General features: G+C 38.7%; 1 protein-coding gene across 1 annotated transcript; it reads right to left on the minus strand.

Moving 5' to 3' along the window:
* Positions 1-16,803: 16,803 nt before the first annotated feature.
* On the minus strand, positions 16,804-17,238 carry LOC149214898 (uncharacterized). Its single transcript, XM_089389541.1, has one exon. The coding sequence runs from the start codon at positions 17,236-17,238 to the stop codon at positions 16,804-16,806; it is 435 nt and encodes a 144-aa protein (XP_089245667.1).
* Between the last annotated feature and the right edge of the window lie 597 nt (positions 17,239-17,835).

Consider the following 17,835-nt stretch of genomic DNA (forward strand, 5'->3'; position numbering starts at 1 on the left):
TCTACTAAATAAATAAATAAATAATGAAATAAGAGAAAGGATTCCTACATAGAGAGGTGAAGCAAGTGACTTTGTTAGGGTACTGTTTAGGCTCACTAACAGTGAAGCAATGCCTGTGCTCCTATATTGACTCCATCAGGGTACTTTCTAGGTTTGCTAGAAATAGAGCAACATCAGAGATGAAAATAATAACCTAAATATATTAAACTCACTGTTTTTTTTTCCAAAGGAAAAATCGTAATCTTTCATTATATGGTGAAAAATTACATGTAGTAAATGTTATTCAGCATATGCGAGTTTCTTCATGACTTTTAAAAGTCTATGGTCTTTCCTATACATGTCTATGTCATAAAAAAAAAATCATCACACAGGATGATACTGTATCAAAATGTCAAAAAACACCATGCAGGATGTATGTATAGTAGGCAAAAATATATACTTGCATCTCGCAGGATGCTGCTCATAATTCGCTAGATTTCTATTTAACAGCTTATATACATTACAAAAATCAATGGTCGTCCACCCGAGGGTAGACTTGATCTATGTAGGGCCTGTGAAGGTATTGATATTGAGCATTGCCCCTCTATTCGCTGATTATCCACTATCCCGCTAGAATGTGCGTGGCTTCCTTGGATAGTCCGTCGGCACAGTGATTGTGTTCCCTGTAAATATGATGAACAATAATGGAGTTAAAATGTGCTTTGAGGTGCATCACTTCATCCAATATATTTAAGAGTGTGTGTGTGTGGCATCTAGATTTCATATTGATCCAATTAATGATAACATTTGAATCCCCAAATATCTGTAGCTCTCCGCAGTCATGGTTTAAAGCAAAATGAATAAGGTGTCTGATGGTTATGAGTTCAACATAATTGTTTGTTCCCATGCCTAAGCCCATCTTCACTTTGTAATGATGATTTGTTGTTTTATTAAGAATGAACCCCCTGCCACATCCATGCTGCTGTGCGGCTCCATCGAAGAAAGCCGATGGTATAGATTGATCAAGTGGGTCCAGGGTGGCAGGTCTGTGGATGCGTGGAGGGGTAATTTCCAGCAGTTCATGGAATGCTGCGATGATTTTGGTGGTGACAGTTTGCCAGCGAATCAATACACTCTCGAATATCATTTTGTTTCTTGCCAGCCAGATTGCCCAGCTAATGATAAGGGGAAGACACACACGATCTAATCTGGAGTGTGCTTGATACCAATTCTCCCATGCTATAGAGATGGTTTCGTTTTCCCACGTACTCACAATACCGAGCTCCTCTGTCACCGTATTCCATATCCATTTGGTAACTTCACATGCAAGGAAGAGATGAGAAGTCAACTTTGATTGCTACTTACATAGGATGCACCAAGTGGGACCATGTACAGATCTGTGCATGAGCGCTTCCCCAATGGGGATCTTGTTCTGGAGTAAGCACGAAAAAAAGAGTTTAGTTCTAGGAGGGGTTTTTAATTTTCAAATGATCTTCCACCAACTCTGAACTATTTATGGCTTTTTGCTCCCAATCAGAACCAGATATCCTTCCTTTGGGGTATAAAAACCAGATTCTGCCTTATCCCACATGAGTTCATCTGGTCCTTCTTTGATACGAATATGGGACTCACTTAATGCATTAGTGTAGTCCTCCCAGATTTGATGCCATTCCGAAGGTAGGTTTAGTTGTGCTACTGTTTTCCACGCCTGTGTAAATATGGAAGTGTTCTCCTGATCGGCTATGTGGGAAATAACTCTAGTATTCTGCTACTCAAGTATTTGAAAGAGCTCGTGTGGGAGATAACACCTCCCACCCCCTCCTGTCCATGGGTCCATACCAATTCGAGCCTTGGATCTGTCATTTATTCTCCAAGTTAGGTGGCTCCGAATGAGAGGCAACGAAGACAATAATGCTTTCCATACAGTAGATATACCTGTTATGTTCCATCCAGGTAATCGAATCCAATCCATGAGGTGTAGTGGCCAGATGTACTTGTGGTACGAGATTGATGTCCAAAGATTTTTCTTTGTAAGCAAATTCCATCCCAATTTCGCGGCCAGAGCATGAGAAAAATGTGTGAGGTCCTTTAGGCCCCATGCACCCCACTTTTTTGGCAGAGAGATGTTATGCCAGCTGATCCAAGAAAAAACTCTTTTGTCCTGTTTTCCATTCCAGAGATATCTACAACAAATTTGCTTGAGGCGAGGGAGAATACCTCTGGGTATCTAGGCTAAGGCCATCCAGAAAACAGGTGTGGCCTCCAAGACTGATTTAATGAGAACCAACCTCCCTACTCTTGATAGGAGTCGATGGCTGTAGTGGGATATCCGATTTTATAATTTTGTTATCAGCCAAGTCCAATCCGCAATCTTGTGACCCGTCGGTTTGATCTAGTAACCCAGATATTTGAACCCCTGTTCCAATGGTCGGGGATTGTACGGGAAGCGCTGTAAAGCCAATTCGGATTCTTCAGCAGATGTAAAGACCTGGGAGATAGTTGATTTTGAATGGTTGGCCATCATGCCTGTTGCCTTGGAGAAAGAGGCAAGAATCTTGTCAAAGGCAGTCGTGTCCTGAATGCTTCCATCGAAAAATATGATAACATTGTCTACGAATAGAAGGTGTGTTAAGAAACATTGTTCAGTAATCTTCAACCCTGATAATCTGTCGTTTTGTTTTTCATAATAGATGAGTCTGCTCATCCCTTCCATTACAAGAAGGAAAAGAAGCGGGGAGAGAGGGCATCCCTACCTGAGGCCCCTTTCAGCATGAAAAAAAGGGGAGGCGGAACCATTAATGAGTAGACCGAAAGTGGGGGAGGTTATACATGCCATTATCCAGTTTGTGAATGGCAAAGGAAAGCCCAGATGGATAAGCAACATCTTGATATAAGTCTAGCCCACCCGATCAAAAGCCTTCGCCAAGTCAATCTTGAGAATGATACCTTTTAGACGACGAGCTCAAATGGAATGAATGGCTTCCTATGCATAACCAATCGCTTCATGAATTTGGCGGTCTTCGAGAAAAGAAAATTGTTTAGGGAGTATGTGCTGGGAAAGAATAGGTCTGATACGATTGGAAATGATTTTCGAAATAATCTTGTAGAGGTAATTGCAGAGAGAAATGGGGCGGAACTCATCAAATGAGCTAGGGAAGTCATTCTTAGGAATAAGGGCTATAAAGGTGGTATTGATAGCATTGTACATCCATCCTGATGAGCGACATTCCTCTATGACCTGAAGGAGGTCCGCTGCCCTAAAGTCATAGAACACCGAATAGAACTTAATAGGCCACCCGTCTGGTCCTGGGATTTTATCCTTCTTGAACCACTTTAGTACCCCTTCCAGTTCCTCTAGAGTAACCAGCGCGTTTAGTTCATTTGCTTCTTCTTCTCCAACAAACCAGGGAAAGAGGCCAGCCACATGAATAATATCTGCCAGGTTGACTTCTTGGGGTGCTCTGAATAAATTCCTAAAATGTGATGTACCGAGTTTGGAGAGCTTTTGGAAATTGTCTGCCGATTCACTGTTGGGAAGGGGTAGCTTCCAGATCATATTGGTGACCTTTCTCCCTTTGGCATAATTCTGGAAGAATTTGGTATTTTCATCTCCTGCCTTCAACCAGATAGCCCTACTCTTCAATCTCCATGCCTCCTCCCTTTCCTTGAGAATCTTGTCTTTCTGCATCTCAAGCTCTATCAGTCTATTTTTTCCTTCGGCTGAGGAGAATCCAAGATTCTTGTCATCGAGCAGGGTTTCCAACTCTGATTCTATGTCCAGAATCTTCCGTTCATCTTTGATCTTCTTCTCTTTGGCCCAAGTCTTGGTTATTTGTTTGAGCTTTGAAAGATTGTGGCAGAAGCCTTCTACTTCCATCCTATGATTTGTTATTGGATGGGACACCCAGTAGTCTTTGATCAGTTTAATATATTCCTCGTATTGAAGCCAGATATGATTGAATTTAAAAGGAGCCCTTGGCTTAGTTTTAGGTCCTGTAATTTCCAAATATATAGGGGAATGGTCGGATTTACCCCCTGCCCTACCCATTTTCTGTATTTGGACAGTCTCTAGAGAAGGGGGATCTTGATCAAGAATCTGTCGAGTCTCCTAGCCAGGGCAGCCTCACCGGTCGTCCGGTTCCTCCAAGTAGGCAGTAGCTTGTTCATGGGAATATCAGCCAAATGATGCTGTTCCAGGATGTCTTTAAAGAAATTAAACAGGGGGTCTATCTGTGTGAGTGAACCCCAGGATTCCCCAAATCCTATTGAGAAGTTGAGATCGCCTCTGATGATTAGCTGGTCGATAGATGTCAAGTTTGTGCCTAGAAAATTCTTCCAGAAATCCTCCCTTCGCTCGCATGGACCATATACATTAATGATCCTCAGTGTCTCCCATAACTCCACCAAGAAGAGATCCATGCCTATGTATCCCACTCCCCCCTAGGTGGCAGATACATTTATTGTCTAAGGATTGTACCCAATAGCTAATCCTCTAGCCCTGCTAATGGCATCCAACGCATGATGATGCCATCCAGGTCGCAGGTCGCCGAGGGAATGTTCAATGTCTTCAGCGTCTCCCAAGGTCTCTTGCAGCATAAGGATATCAATAGGTTCATTCTCAATCAACCTCCGCATGGCTAGTTTCTTGGAGGTACTAGCAAAACCTCTGCAGTTAAAGGAGAGGCATTTCGTGGAGTAACCCCTTCTGGGGCTTTCAGTGCTCTAAGGACCCCTTCCATAGTAGATTGTTTGCAAGTTACTACCTCGAATCCAACTTTCTGAATAGCTTTGGAGAGATTAGATTTGCGACCCCGGGTTGAAGGGGCAGGGCGACCCGGGTAGACCACCCCCAGCCCAAATTGAGAGTCGGAACCCTGGGAGGGCCTCGACCGGAGGTTGTAAGGGTGAGGCAGAATCTGGCATGGCAAGGCCTCTAACCCTGAAGGAATTGAGGAGGAATGGACCGATGGAGAGGATGGAGCATTGATGGGTAGGGGGGGGAATGGAACAAGTTTCCAGAGAAACAAAAGCTACCAAAGGAGAAACAATGGAATTAGAGATTGTAGGAGATATCAAAGGGGAAGAAGAACTGTACCCGAATTTCGTGCTACCTCTGCAGCTGTTGAGCTAATTTGTTTACCGAAATTAACACAATTATTTCTTATCAATTTGGGTTGTTTATGCTTTGAGGCAAGTTCACTATATGTGAAGATCAGATGTAATCAAACCTTGAAAGATAAGTTATTCAAAAGCTTAAAGCAATACATCCTACAACTCTAATTCAATTAGTTTAAAAAGAGGAAAGATATTGAAATGGTTCTTGACTCAAGAAGTCCACTTTTGCCTCAATTACCACTTAATGAATCAGAGGTTAAAACCAAGAACTTAAGATGGATAAATTATTAATGAAAGAAGCTCTTAACTTAAGAGACACATAAGGTATTTCATCATAATTCATTCATCTCAATACCAAAATCACAATAAGAAACTACTTGCATGCAATCAAAGGAAACTAGTTTTAATTAATCATTTTAGTAGAAGGGATGATCAACTTGAACAATTATTTTTCCAACATAATAAAGTGATGAATAGGCTAAGAACTAATGAAATCAATAACCCTACATGAACCATAAAGAAATCTGAAATAAAGCTTTAAAAAAAATAGTTCTACAATAACCAGATTACAAGAAATAAAACTAGTTAACAAGGAAGTGTACTTAGCTTGGAATGGGGGCCCTCCACCTTGCCTTGCACCCTTGAGAGGTGATATCAGAAGCTCAAATTCAGTCACACATCCATAGCATTGAACAGCAAAATAATAATAGCACAAGTCTTCAAATTAACTCTTCAATCCAAAAGTGTCACAACATAAAAGTATAATAAGTCAATACATAAGCCATCAAAGTTTTGGCTCTTTAAATAAGAAGTATCATGAAAAAAACTGATCTATATTCACTCAAACAAACCCATATACTATCATCCACCTATCTAAGTCGAATTCATTACTCCCATCCCAAGAAATATGACCAATCCCATAGAATCTCAAAACTGCCCTATTTCTATGGGATTTCTGAATGACTAGTCATGATTGACTAGCACTAAATGGGCCTAATAAAGCTTGTTCTGTTCGAACTAAGCATAGCTGACTTAGTCCTAGTTCCCAAGATATCCATCCATGCATTCAATTCGTGCCCAAGTGTCCTGCGACCACATCAACCATAGAGCTATTACGGGAATTTCTGAATCTGCCAATTTTGCACTAAAAACGAAACTTTCATAAAAACTTTAGAAATTGAAAAATTAAAATTAAATACCTGAATGGATATCAAATATACATCAAAATGGGATGAATGAAGGGAAAATAGATGGCAAATAGATGGATTAGTAAATTTCTTAGAGCAAAAATAAGACCAAAACTAAGGCCCAACATCTCTCCCTTGCTTATCATCAAGCATGTCCCCATGCTTGGTTACTCCTCTTTGATCTTCTTCTCTCTGTAGTAGATGTTGTTTTAAATCCCTGTTCAAGCAATCAAACACCTATATATCCCTGTCAATATGATAAACTCTGTTTTGGTAAACAAAATACATATGAAAACAATTTTTCATACTGTTCCATGTATGCCCATCACCCTACACTGTGTATAATGTCACCAAAATCAAGCCATATGTTCACTGTGTATATACAATCATTAAAAACAAACAGTGTTTTGACTAGCAGCGCATTCAAATGGCTCTCGGCCTCAACATAAAAATTTGAAAATCGACAAAATGCTCTCGGCCTGCTTATCTAAAAGCTTGAAAAACAGCGCTTCGGCCTCAAAACAAATTGAAGAAAAAACATATAGCGCATTTAAAATGAATTTTAAATGGCTCGGCCTTTACTCCCTTTGGCAATCAGCACTCTTTTTTAGACACATTACACAACAACTAAATCGCCCAACATTACACAGCTCTTCTTTTAAACATGACACAACTCTTTCGGCCCACACAGACTTCAACCCATTGTTTTGTTCAAAACAAAGACGCACAGTGGCAAAAAGGTTCATAACAGAGATTATTTATATGTGTTCACCATACGGGCCGTTTCCATACACAGGCATGTGATACATCAATTATATAAATGATGGCAGCGTGCAACAAAACAAACGATGTGTATCAATGTGCAATCAAAACAATGCGCAATCAAAACAAACATGCCATAAAAATCACATTTCGGCGCTATGAGCAAGACTCTACCTCCTCTGTTTATAGACTTTGTTGTGATTTACAACACTGCACTCAATTTTGGTTCACAAAACTTCACATGCGATCCCCATACCCTAACGTGTTATCCATGCAACAAGTTTAAACTTAAATTCTACGCTATTTACTAGTGTTCTATGCCATGATTTACGCAGTGAATCTTATCGCCATATTTATTAACTGCTATCAACCGACTTACTGCTGGAGTTAATGTGTGGTTTCTGCATTACCTGGTTGTCAACGAGCGCTGAGGAGTGTTAAATAGCGCTCCAAATCCCTGTTGCTTCGTTCAACTGACTGGTGGAAAGGGTAGAATAATTAACCATTAATTACAGGAAGTTTACAACTATATTCCACAGTTGCTGAGCTTAAACAAACTACTCCGTTACCTGAATGGATCCCGAAAATCAGTGATCACTCGGCGTTAAATCCGGGGTAATTTTCCTTCTTAAATCCTCTCAAACCCGCTTCAATTTCCTTTTCACTAGCTTGCAGCTCCAAACACCATCGTTCTGAGCTATTCAACAATGAAGAATGAGTTTAAACAGTGCAAGAACCGTTAGTCAGTTCATGCACGTTTCATGGGTGTACTGTGCACTCTGTTTATTGGTGCTATAGTGTATGGTTGGTATGGGTGTCCTGTTGACCAGTCGCCCGACTGTGTCATGAGGATGGCCGAATCATAGTTTTAGTTTGAACGTATGCGCATAACTCCTGCACAACGCACAGTCCAATGAAAAATAGTCGCCATGCCACGGTGTTTACCCCGTACCTGTGTGTTGGCCGGTATTGACTTGGATTGTCATTTTGTTGATGTCGTTTAATTTAGTTGCTTACCCTTGGCTGCATACAATATGATTGCCACCGTCGTGTGTTTATAACCGTGCTCCTCACTCATTCTCATATGCAATGATTTTAAACAATGCGTTCGTATTGCAATGAGTTTGAGCGATGTGCAATTATCATTTAAGCCATATACAATACCCCGCTGCCACATATGCAATCACAGTTTTGTTCTTTGTACGCGGTCGTGCCATATGGTTTGCACGCGGCCTTCCCTTTATACACCTTACCTTATATTATATGCGCCCTTCCTTATATCATATACATGCCTTTAGTTTATATCATATATATATGCGCTTTAATTTATATCATATACATGCGCTTTGGTTTATGATATATGTATATAATCTTTACTTCACCATTTTGACTATAGCGCATGCATATTATAACCATTTGGACTATAGCACATATATTTGCATATGGCATATATGGATTTTCATATAGCGCATGACTTCTTTGATTATATGCACATCTTTATAATTTTAAAATGACCATCTTGGGTCATATTTAAAATTATCACCATTACTAATTCTTGAGTTGTATGTGGAGGTTGAAAAGTTGTCCCAGTTTGGTCTTTTTATGCTTCTAAAGAAAAATACTTAGGGGTTAATGATCATGAAATAAATATGGGATATGTATGGAGATGAAATGGAATATGATGTATAAGGGTTATAGGGTATGTATAGGGAATATAGGATATGAAATGATAATGAATATCCTCAGGTACTAATTTCAACTTAACAAAGACTAAAAATTTCTAAGAAAAATTTGAATTTTCAAGCACAAAATGACTATACATATACTCCCTGGATGATGTCTGTACAAGTGGGATGAAATCAATTGATCAAATGTTGTAGATGGATTGAAAAGTAAACTTTATTGCTGCTCCTTGTTCTTCATGCTCTGGTTCTTGAATTGTTGTTCAGGTCCCTCTGTAATGATTTCTTGTTTCAGGTCCCTCTGCAATGCTTATGGAATATGTACATGTTGTTTTGACATTGGCAGGTCTTTCAGGTCCCTCTGCAATGATTTCTTATTTCAGGTCCCTCTGTTGACAATACAAGTTCCATCTATACTTCAGCTTTCCAGCTAAAGGTCTTATGCAATTCTTATGCAATTCTCCCCCTTGCTTAAGATTTGACTTGTCCTCAAGTCAGTTGTCTGTGGAGAGTTCCTGCATTGAAATTATGTGAGAACAGTAGAACAAGAATAAGGAATTCATAGAGTCCAAGTTGCCCTGGTTTTCCCCTATGAATTCGTGTTTGCTTAGTGCCAGTTTCCTGGTTTTCACTAGCAAACAATTTATTTATTTATTTATTTTTATTTTTTATATTTTTTATATTTTGTTATGTTTTGTTTGTTTGTTTTTTTTTTTTTTTTATTCAACTACAAGACTGGAAGATGGCTGAGCTTGGTGTGCCATGATTTCCAGTTCTGTATCCTCTATCAGTTGTTTCATAAATGCCTCTTTACTGATAGGCCTATTTTAAACTTTGAGCCTATGTCCATTCACTACAAATGAAGTGGAGTCCTGGGCGATTGTCCTGATCTTCACTGCTCCATTGTCAAAGATTTCGTCAATTTCATATGGGCCTAGCCAGTGTGTTGTGAACTTTGCTTTGAAGTCTTTGAATTTGGAGTCAAAAAGTAATGCCCAGTCTCTCTTGTAAAATGTCTTAGTTTTGATATATCTGTCGTGCCACTTCATTCTTTGTTGTTGCACGAATGTGGTATGTCCTATGGCTTGCTGATGATGCTCATCTAATTGATTTAGTTCCATTACCACTGCTGTTGTGCTTCAGTCAGGTCTAGTCCTAGTTCAGCTGCTAGTCTGTATGTTTGTATCTGAAACTCTATAGGCAATAAGGCCTCTTTTCCATATACTAACTGGTATGGACTAAAACCAGTTGTATTCTTCCATGTGATTCTGTAGGCCCATAGTGCATCTGTTAGTTTTTCAGACCAATCTCTTCTGTTCAATTGTACTGTTTTAGTCATGATATTTTTTAGGACTTTATTTGTTGATTCGACCTGCCCATTTGCTTGAGGGTGATATGGTGTAGACTTCCTGTGTTTGATCTTGTATTTCTCTGTTAGATCTCGTACCAGCTTTGATGTAAATTGTGCCCCTTGATCTGTTACAATTTGTCTAGGTACTCCGTATCTTACAAAGATTTCTTCAAAGAGAAAGGTGACCACTGTATCTTCTATTGCTCTGTTCACTGCTTTGGCCTCCGCCCATTTGGTTACATAATCTGTACATACTAGGATGTACCTCTTTCCATTTGATGGTGGATTAATAGGTCCAACAAAGTCAAGTGCCCATTGCTCAAATGGTTCTATGAGGACCTGTGGCTTGAGCGGCATCTCATCTGATGTGATTGGTCTCCCTGTTCTTTGGCAACTGTCACATTGCTTGACATATGCCTTAGAGTCTCTGAAGATGGATGGCCAGTAATAGCCCAATTGCAGCACCTTATATGCTGTTCGTTTGTCTACAAAATGACCACCACATGGTTCATCATGACATGCTCTCAGAATGTCTAATATTTCATCTTCTCGCACACATTTTCTAATCATCAGATCTGAACCAGTATAAAATAAATCACCATTTACCCAACTATACCTAGAACTTTCTCTAACAATTTTTCGTTTTTTCTTTTTAGAGAATTGAGTTGGAAACTTTCCAGAAGATAAATAATTTGCAATGTCTGCAAACCATGGTGTTTTTACTATTATGGCAAACAGGTGTTCGTCTGGAAAGTTGTCTACAACCAGATTTGGATCGTTGGGTGAATGTATGTGGGACAGAAAGTCAGCCACTTGATTTTCCTTACCTGGCTGGTCTTGTATTGTGATATTAAATTCTTGCAATAACAGTAGCCATCTTGTTATTCTTCCATTGGTGATGGGTTTATTCATCAAGTATTTGATTGCTGAATGATCTGTATGAATGAAAACTTGATATCCTATTATATAGTGCCTGAATTTGTTTACTGCATGTATAACGGCTAACATTTCTTTCTCTGTGACTGTGTAGTTCAATTCTGCACATGTTAGATTCTTGCTTATAAAGTATATTGCATAATTGAACAAGTTCTCTTTCTACCCAAGAGAGGCACCTATCGCGGTATCATATGCATCAGTTGAAATATGAAATGGAAAAGACCAGTTTGGCCCACAGAGAATGGGTGCAACAGATAATTTTTCTTTTAGAATTTGAAATGCATTTTGACAGTCATTTGTCCAGTGAAATTCAATATCTTTTTCTAATAGTTTGAACAGAGGTTGGGCTATTTTACTAAATTTTTCAATGAATCATCTATAATAGCCTGCATATCCTAAGAAACTTCTTACCTCTTTTTGTGTTGTAGGAGGAATTAAGTTAACTAGGACTTGGATTTTTGCTGGATCCACCTTAATTCCTGAAGCAGAAATATGGTGTCCCAGAACTATTCCTTCTGTCAACATCATATAGCATTTCTCAGTGCTCAATGACAAAATTAATTTGTTTCAATGCATCGTTTCAAGACTTTCTCAAGGTTATTTAGGCAATCATTATATGTGTTTCCATAAACTGTGAAGTCATCCATATAAACCTGTACACATTCGTGAATTAGATCAGCAAATATTGCAAGCACTGCTTGTTTAAAAGTTGTAGGTGCATTTCATAAACCAAATGCAAAAACATTATATGCATAGGTTCCCCATGGGCAAGTGAATGTTGTCTTGTCTTGGTCTTCTGTTGCTATTCTAATCTGGTTGTATCCGCTAAACCCATCCAAGAAGGAGAAAAATTTCTTTCCAGCTAATGAGTCTAACACCTGGTCAATGAATGGTAGAGGAAAATGATCTTTTAGTGTAGCTTTATTTAGTTCCCGATAGTCCACACATACCCTCCACTTTCCATTTTTCTTTGGTACTATAACCAATGGAGAAACCCATTGACTATCTGAAATAGGATAGATGAATCCAACATTTAACAGTTTTTGCAGTTCCTCTTTCACTATTTCTTTCATCATGGGATTCATTCGTCTTTGGGGTTGCCTTACAAGTTTGAGTTGATCATCTGTATAGATGTGGTGGATACATGTACTAAGATGGATTCCTTGCATGTCAGTATAATGCCAGGCAAAAGCTTTTGAATATTTATGTAATAATGTAATTACCTCTTGCTCTTGTGCTGATTGCAACTGGTTTCCAATGTTTAAATGTTTTCCAGGATATACCTCAATTGTTTTTATTGTTGGATTGGAGATTGTGTTTACAGGAAAGATGTCTATGAAAGAATTCCGCAAAGTTTGAATAGTACAAGTTTCCTGAAAGCATTGATTCAAAAGGTTACTTGCAGCTTCATATTGGACTTCTCTAAGCTGCTCTGAAATACTTGGTTCTGAAATGAAAAGATCCATTAAGTCTTCATTCTCTTCTTCTTCTCTAAATTCAAAGAATTGATTTATACTTAAAACTGATTTATTTTGCTGTTTTTCTTGAGTTTCAAGTACCGATTCTAAAGAAGTTGATTGTGTAGGTGAATAAATAGCAATGTGTTTCCTTTCATCTCCATGTGAAATAATCATGCTTCCTGATATGCATCCTATGAAGGCATCAACGGTAGCTAACCATGGTCTGCCTAAGATTAGAGGATGTCCTCCCAAATTTGTTTTTGGTTGCAAGGTAAGGAAGTCAACAGGATACTCCCATGAATCCAAAGAGACTATGATATCTTCTAATATTCCTTCCGGAACAACTTCAGATCTGTCTGCTAGTTCTAAAATTGTAGAAGTTGATCTAATGTTGTTCAAATGCAGAGTTTTCATTGTCTCCATTGTCATTACATTTATAGCTGCTCCAATGTCTATTAATGTGTTTGGTACTGAGAAATTATTTATTGATATAGTAACCATAGGGATACCAGGATCAATATATTTCTCTACAATGGTTTGTGTAGACATGAGGCTTGCTAGTTTACCAATGACTTGGATTGTAGTAGGATCCTTCTTCTTTTTCCCTGATTTCTTAATGCACAATTCCTTTATTGTTTTAGCATATATTGGTACTTCTTTAATTGCCTTCAACAAATGAATTTTTACATAAGCATTTTTTAACTCATCTAAAATATCAAATTCATAAAGGGTTATTTCTTTTTGTTATTCCACTAACCTTTCAGGATAAGGTGGTGTTTAAGTTGTAATGGTTTTTCCTTTCTGAATCTGTATCTTAGTTTTTGATGTTTCAGGTGATTCTCCTTGTTTAGTTGGTTCTTCTATGATTGGAGGAGAATCCTTTTTAAGCACTTTTCCAGACCTTAGATGGACATCATTAAGAGGAAGAATCGAATATGTGGGAAAACATGCTGCTTCATCTACATTGTATGCAGATTTGTCCACCTTATTATTCGGATTTGCCATTGGTTGGGCTGGTAATTGAGTTGGTCTGGGTTGATTTGTGGGTAGCTGTAATTGTTGTGGTTGGGTCAACAACGGTGGTGGATTCTGCTGTGGAAATGGCATGGATTGTGGATATGCAGAATGTTGTTGTTGAAATGGTATGGACTGTGAATATTGTGGATATGCAAATGGCTGTTGGTATTGTTGTTGATATTGTTGATGTGGCTGGTTTCCATAACCGTATCCTCTCCAACCTTGTGCAGGTTGTTGTGGAGGCCAAGCTTGCCATAGCATTGGAGGGGTCCAAGGATTTTGAGGTGGATAGAGGTAATTTTGTTGAGGAAATTGTTGTTGATTTTGTTGAGGTGTCCTAGGTTTCCATGGTCTTCGTGGTGCTACATAATAAAAAACTTCTATTCCTGGCACTTCTTCCATTGAGTTCATTTGTAATTCTTTCAATCTTAGACAAATTTCTGTGGAATGATTTTCTGTACAAAGACCACAAACCTGAATACTATCCAAAGGACATTCTCTCAATGGATGTTTCTTTCGACATTTGAAACAAAAGATTGCTAGAGCTTGTTCTTGTTCTTCTTTCTTCTTGTTTGCCTTTAGAACATCTACTTGTGTCCCTAATGTACTAAAGAGATCGGTTTTGAAGTTTTCCAATAAGCTTCCTATTTCAGCTCTTGTTATCCATCCTGCAGCTGACTTTGCTGCTTTTGAACTTGCTTCTCTCTTTCCTGTTTTTGATCTTCCTCTAGAATATTTTTGACATAACTCAACAATTTCTTCGAATGGTAGGTTTGAAATGTCTCCTTTACCCATCACATTCAAAATGTCAAGGTATTCATCCCTTACACCCTTGAGAAAGATTGTTCGAATGGTTTCTTGATTTAGAGAGTGTTGTTTAGATTTTTGTAGATTATATGCAAATCTTTCCAAATATTCTTCTAAACTTTCATCTTCTTGTTGTGTCATTCTGAAAACATCTTCCTTTGAATCTAGAGATCTACAATAACCTTGATATTTTTTAAGGAAGACCGATCTCATATCATCCCAAGAAGCTATTATTTTTTCTCCTAAACCCATGAACCATTTTAACGCTGCTGCTTTTAATGTTGCAGGGAAAAGACGAAGTTTATGAATGTCATCAGTGTATCCATATGTTCTACATAGAATATCAAATTCAAACATAAATGCATCAGGATCTTCCGTGGACATTCCATAAAAATTTGGCAATATAGAAGGTGGAATATTTTTCATTTTCACTTCTTCTCCTAATATTGCACTTGTGTCTACTATTGGAAAGCCAAAGGTAGCCTCTTGATCATTACCATCTTCTTGTCTTTTCCGATCATTTTCTATCTTTCTATCATTTTCTTGTTTTGCCTCCTCCTATCTCTTTCTTCTCCATTCTCTTTGTTGTCTTTCATATTCATCTCATTGTTCAGGAGTGAAAATAACAGATCCATGTCCCTCTTCTTCCATTGGTTGATTTCTTTCAATTTTGAGTGGAGCTTCAGGTTGTTGAAAGATAGGTGGATTTATGGATGGAAAGACAGGTTTTTTTCCTTCGATAATTTCTTTTTTTTTTTCCAGAAGTTGAAGATTGTTTTTGTTTTGCTTCCCAAGCTAACAAAGTTTGCCTCTCAATCAAAGTTAATCTTTGTCCGGTTCTTTGTTTTTCTGCCAATTCCTCAATTATTGGATTACCAGTAGCTGGGGTGTTTGATGATCCTATCTCCATTTGTGGGTATTTTTTAATAAATCTACCTTGAGGATCTCTATATCTAGGCATAAAGAAACATAACTAAAATGGGATGTAACTAATGTTTTTGTTTGTTTTGAAATTTATCCTTCTATTGACTATGTCGATATTTTCCTCCCCGACAACGGCACCAAAATGTTGAGCTAATTTGTTTACCGAAATTAACATAATTATTTCTTATCAATCCGGGTTGTTTATGCTTTGAGGCAGGTTCACTATATGTGAAGATCAGATGTAATCAAACCTTGAAAGATAATTTATTCAAAAGCTTAAAGCAATACATCCTACAACTCTAATTCAATTAGTTTAAAAAGAGGAAAGATATTGAAATGGTTCTTGACTCAAGAAGTCCACTTTTGCCTCAATTACCACTTAATGAATCAGAGGTTAAAACCAAGAACTTAAGATGGATAAATTATTAATGAAAGAATCTCTTAACTTAAGAGACACATAAGGTATTTCATCATAATTCATTCATCTCAATACCAAAATCACAATAAGAAACTACTTGCATGCAATCAAGGGAAACTAGTTTTAATTCATCATTTTAGTAGAAGGGATGCTCAACTTGAACACTTGTTTTTCCAACATAATAAAGCTATGAATAGGCTAAGAAATAATGAAATCAATAACCCTGCACCATAATGCAATCTGAAATAAAGTTAAAAAAAAAACAGTTCTACAATAACCAGATTACAAGAAATAAAACTAGTTAACAAGGAAGTGTACTTAGCTTGGAATGGGGGCCCTCCACCCTTGCCTTGCACACTTGAGAGGTGATATCAGAAGCTCAAATTCAGTCACACATCCATAGCATTGAACAGAAAAATAATAATAGCACAAGTCTTCAAATCAACTCTTCAATCCAAAAGTGTCACAACATAAAAGTATAATAAGTCAATACATAGGCCATCAAAGTTTTGGCTCTTTAAATAAGAAGTCTCATGAAACAAACTAATCTATGTTCACTCAAACAAACCCATCTACTCTCATTCACCTATCTAAGTCTAATTCATTACTCCCATCCCAAGAAATATGACCAATCCCATAGAGTCTCAAAACTGCCCTATTTCTATGGGATTTCTGAATGACTAGTCATGATTGACTAGCACCAAATGGGCCTAATAAAGCTTGTTCTGTTCGAAATAAGCATAGATGACTTAGTCCTAGTTCCCAATCTATCCATCCATGCATTCAATTCGTGCCCAAGTGTCCTGCAACCACATCAACCATAGAGCTATTACGGGAATTTCTGAATATGCCAATTTTGCACTAAAAACCAAACTTTCATAAAAACTTTAGAAATTGAAAAATTAAAATTAAATACCTGAATGGATATCAAATATACATCAAAATGGGATGAATGAAGGGAAAATAGATGGCAAATAGATGGATTAGTAAGTTTCTTAGAACAAAAGTAAGACCAAAACTAAGGCCCAACAGCAGCCACAACAGCCTGAGCCCAGGTCATAGGTGGTAAGGGCATCCTGATCGATTCTCCAGCCTTCTTCGATGCCCCTCCCACACTGAGATCTTTTGGAGTCAATGGTCTAGATCGCGAAGCTGAGACAGGGGCTTATGAAGCCACCACTGGAGCATTTCCTTTATGAGTTGAGGACGAGGCTATGGAATCCAATGATTTCGAGAGCAGAGGGCATTCTTTGAATACATGCCCTACCTTATGACACCTTCTACACTGAAATGGTACCCCCCCATAATCCAATATCTGAATCCTGGTGTAATGCCTCCACTTCAGAGTGATCTTTTCTTCCAAGCCCTCCCTAGTGTCCAAATGCATCAGAATTCTTGCCAGTGCCTGGTTCTTTGACTGTACATAAGTCTTATCATATTCCAAATATGTTCCGAGGGCATTACCAATCCTGATAAACACCGCTTCAGACCAGAATTGTAGTGGTAAACTTGGTAAACGTACCAAGATAGGTCCCACTCCAATTTGTTCCCTCTCCGGGTCGAATAATGGAGACCAGCGCTTGAGGAGAATTGGAGCCATCTCTATGTGCCAATATTTGGCCAGGATTAGATCTGTGTATTCTGCTCTCGAAAAATGCAAGCAAAACCATCCTCATGCCAAGCTTTGAACCTCCGACAGCTCCTGTAGGATGCCTCCCCATATCTCCTGTACCCAATTCGAGGGTCTGGTCGTAGAGTACGCCCTCCCTCTCACATGCCCAATAAGTACTCTGTTGGCCCTATCCACCACTTCTCCCATAGGAATATCTTCACCAAAGGTGATGGTGAGATCCTTTGAGGACTTCTTGACGCACTTAATCTTCTGCTTCCCAGTTCTCGGCACCGATGGGTGTTCAGTTAGTGGATCTGGTCCCAAGTCCTTTTGGTGAGCCGCAGCTTTAGGGTTTATAACAGGAGAGTCAAAACATCCCGAGGGGAGGAAGTTAGGGTTTTCAGGGTCTGGGTGAGGCGCTCTCAGGGGTGGCACCGGGTTGAAAGAGGGAAGCGAATCGAAATTGGGGGAGGGAGGCGTGATAGTAGAGAGTAGATTGAGCGTGCCAGGGGATAGAGGGGGGATGTCTAGACCCAGGGATTCTAGGGAGAGTGAGCCGAGTCACAGCGGCGATGAGGAGGATCC

This window comes from Pinus tabuliformis, chromosome 1_1 (genome assembly GCF_031772625.1).
Source record: "Pinus tabuliformis cultivar Carrire ecotype Pingquan chromosome 1_1, CPIR1, whole genome shotgun sequence".
NCBI classification, from domain to species: Eukaryota; Viridiplantae; Streptophyta; class Pinopsida; order Pinales; family Pinaceae; genus Pinus; species Pinus tabuliformis.

Coding starts and splice junctions, on each gene's coding strand:
- LOC149214898 (XM_089389541.1), bottom strand. CDS start 17,238: ATGGCTCCAATTCTCCTCAAGCGCTGGTCTCCATTATTCGACCCGGAG.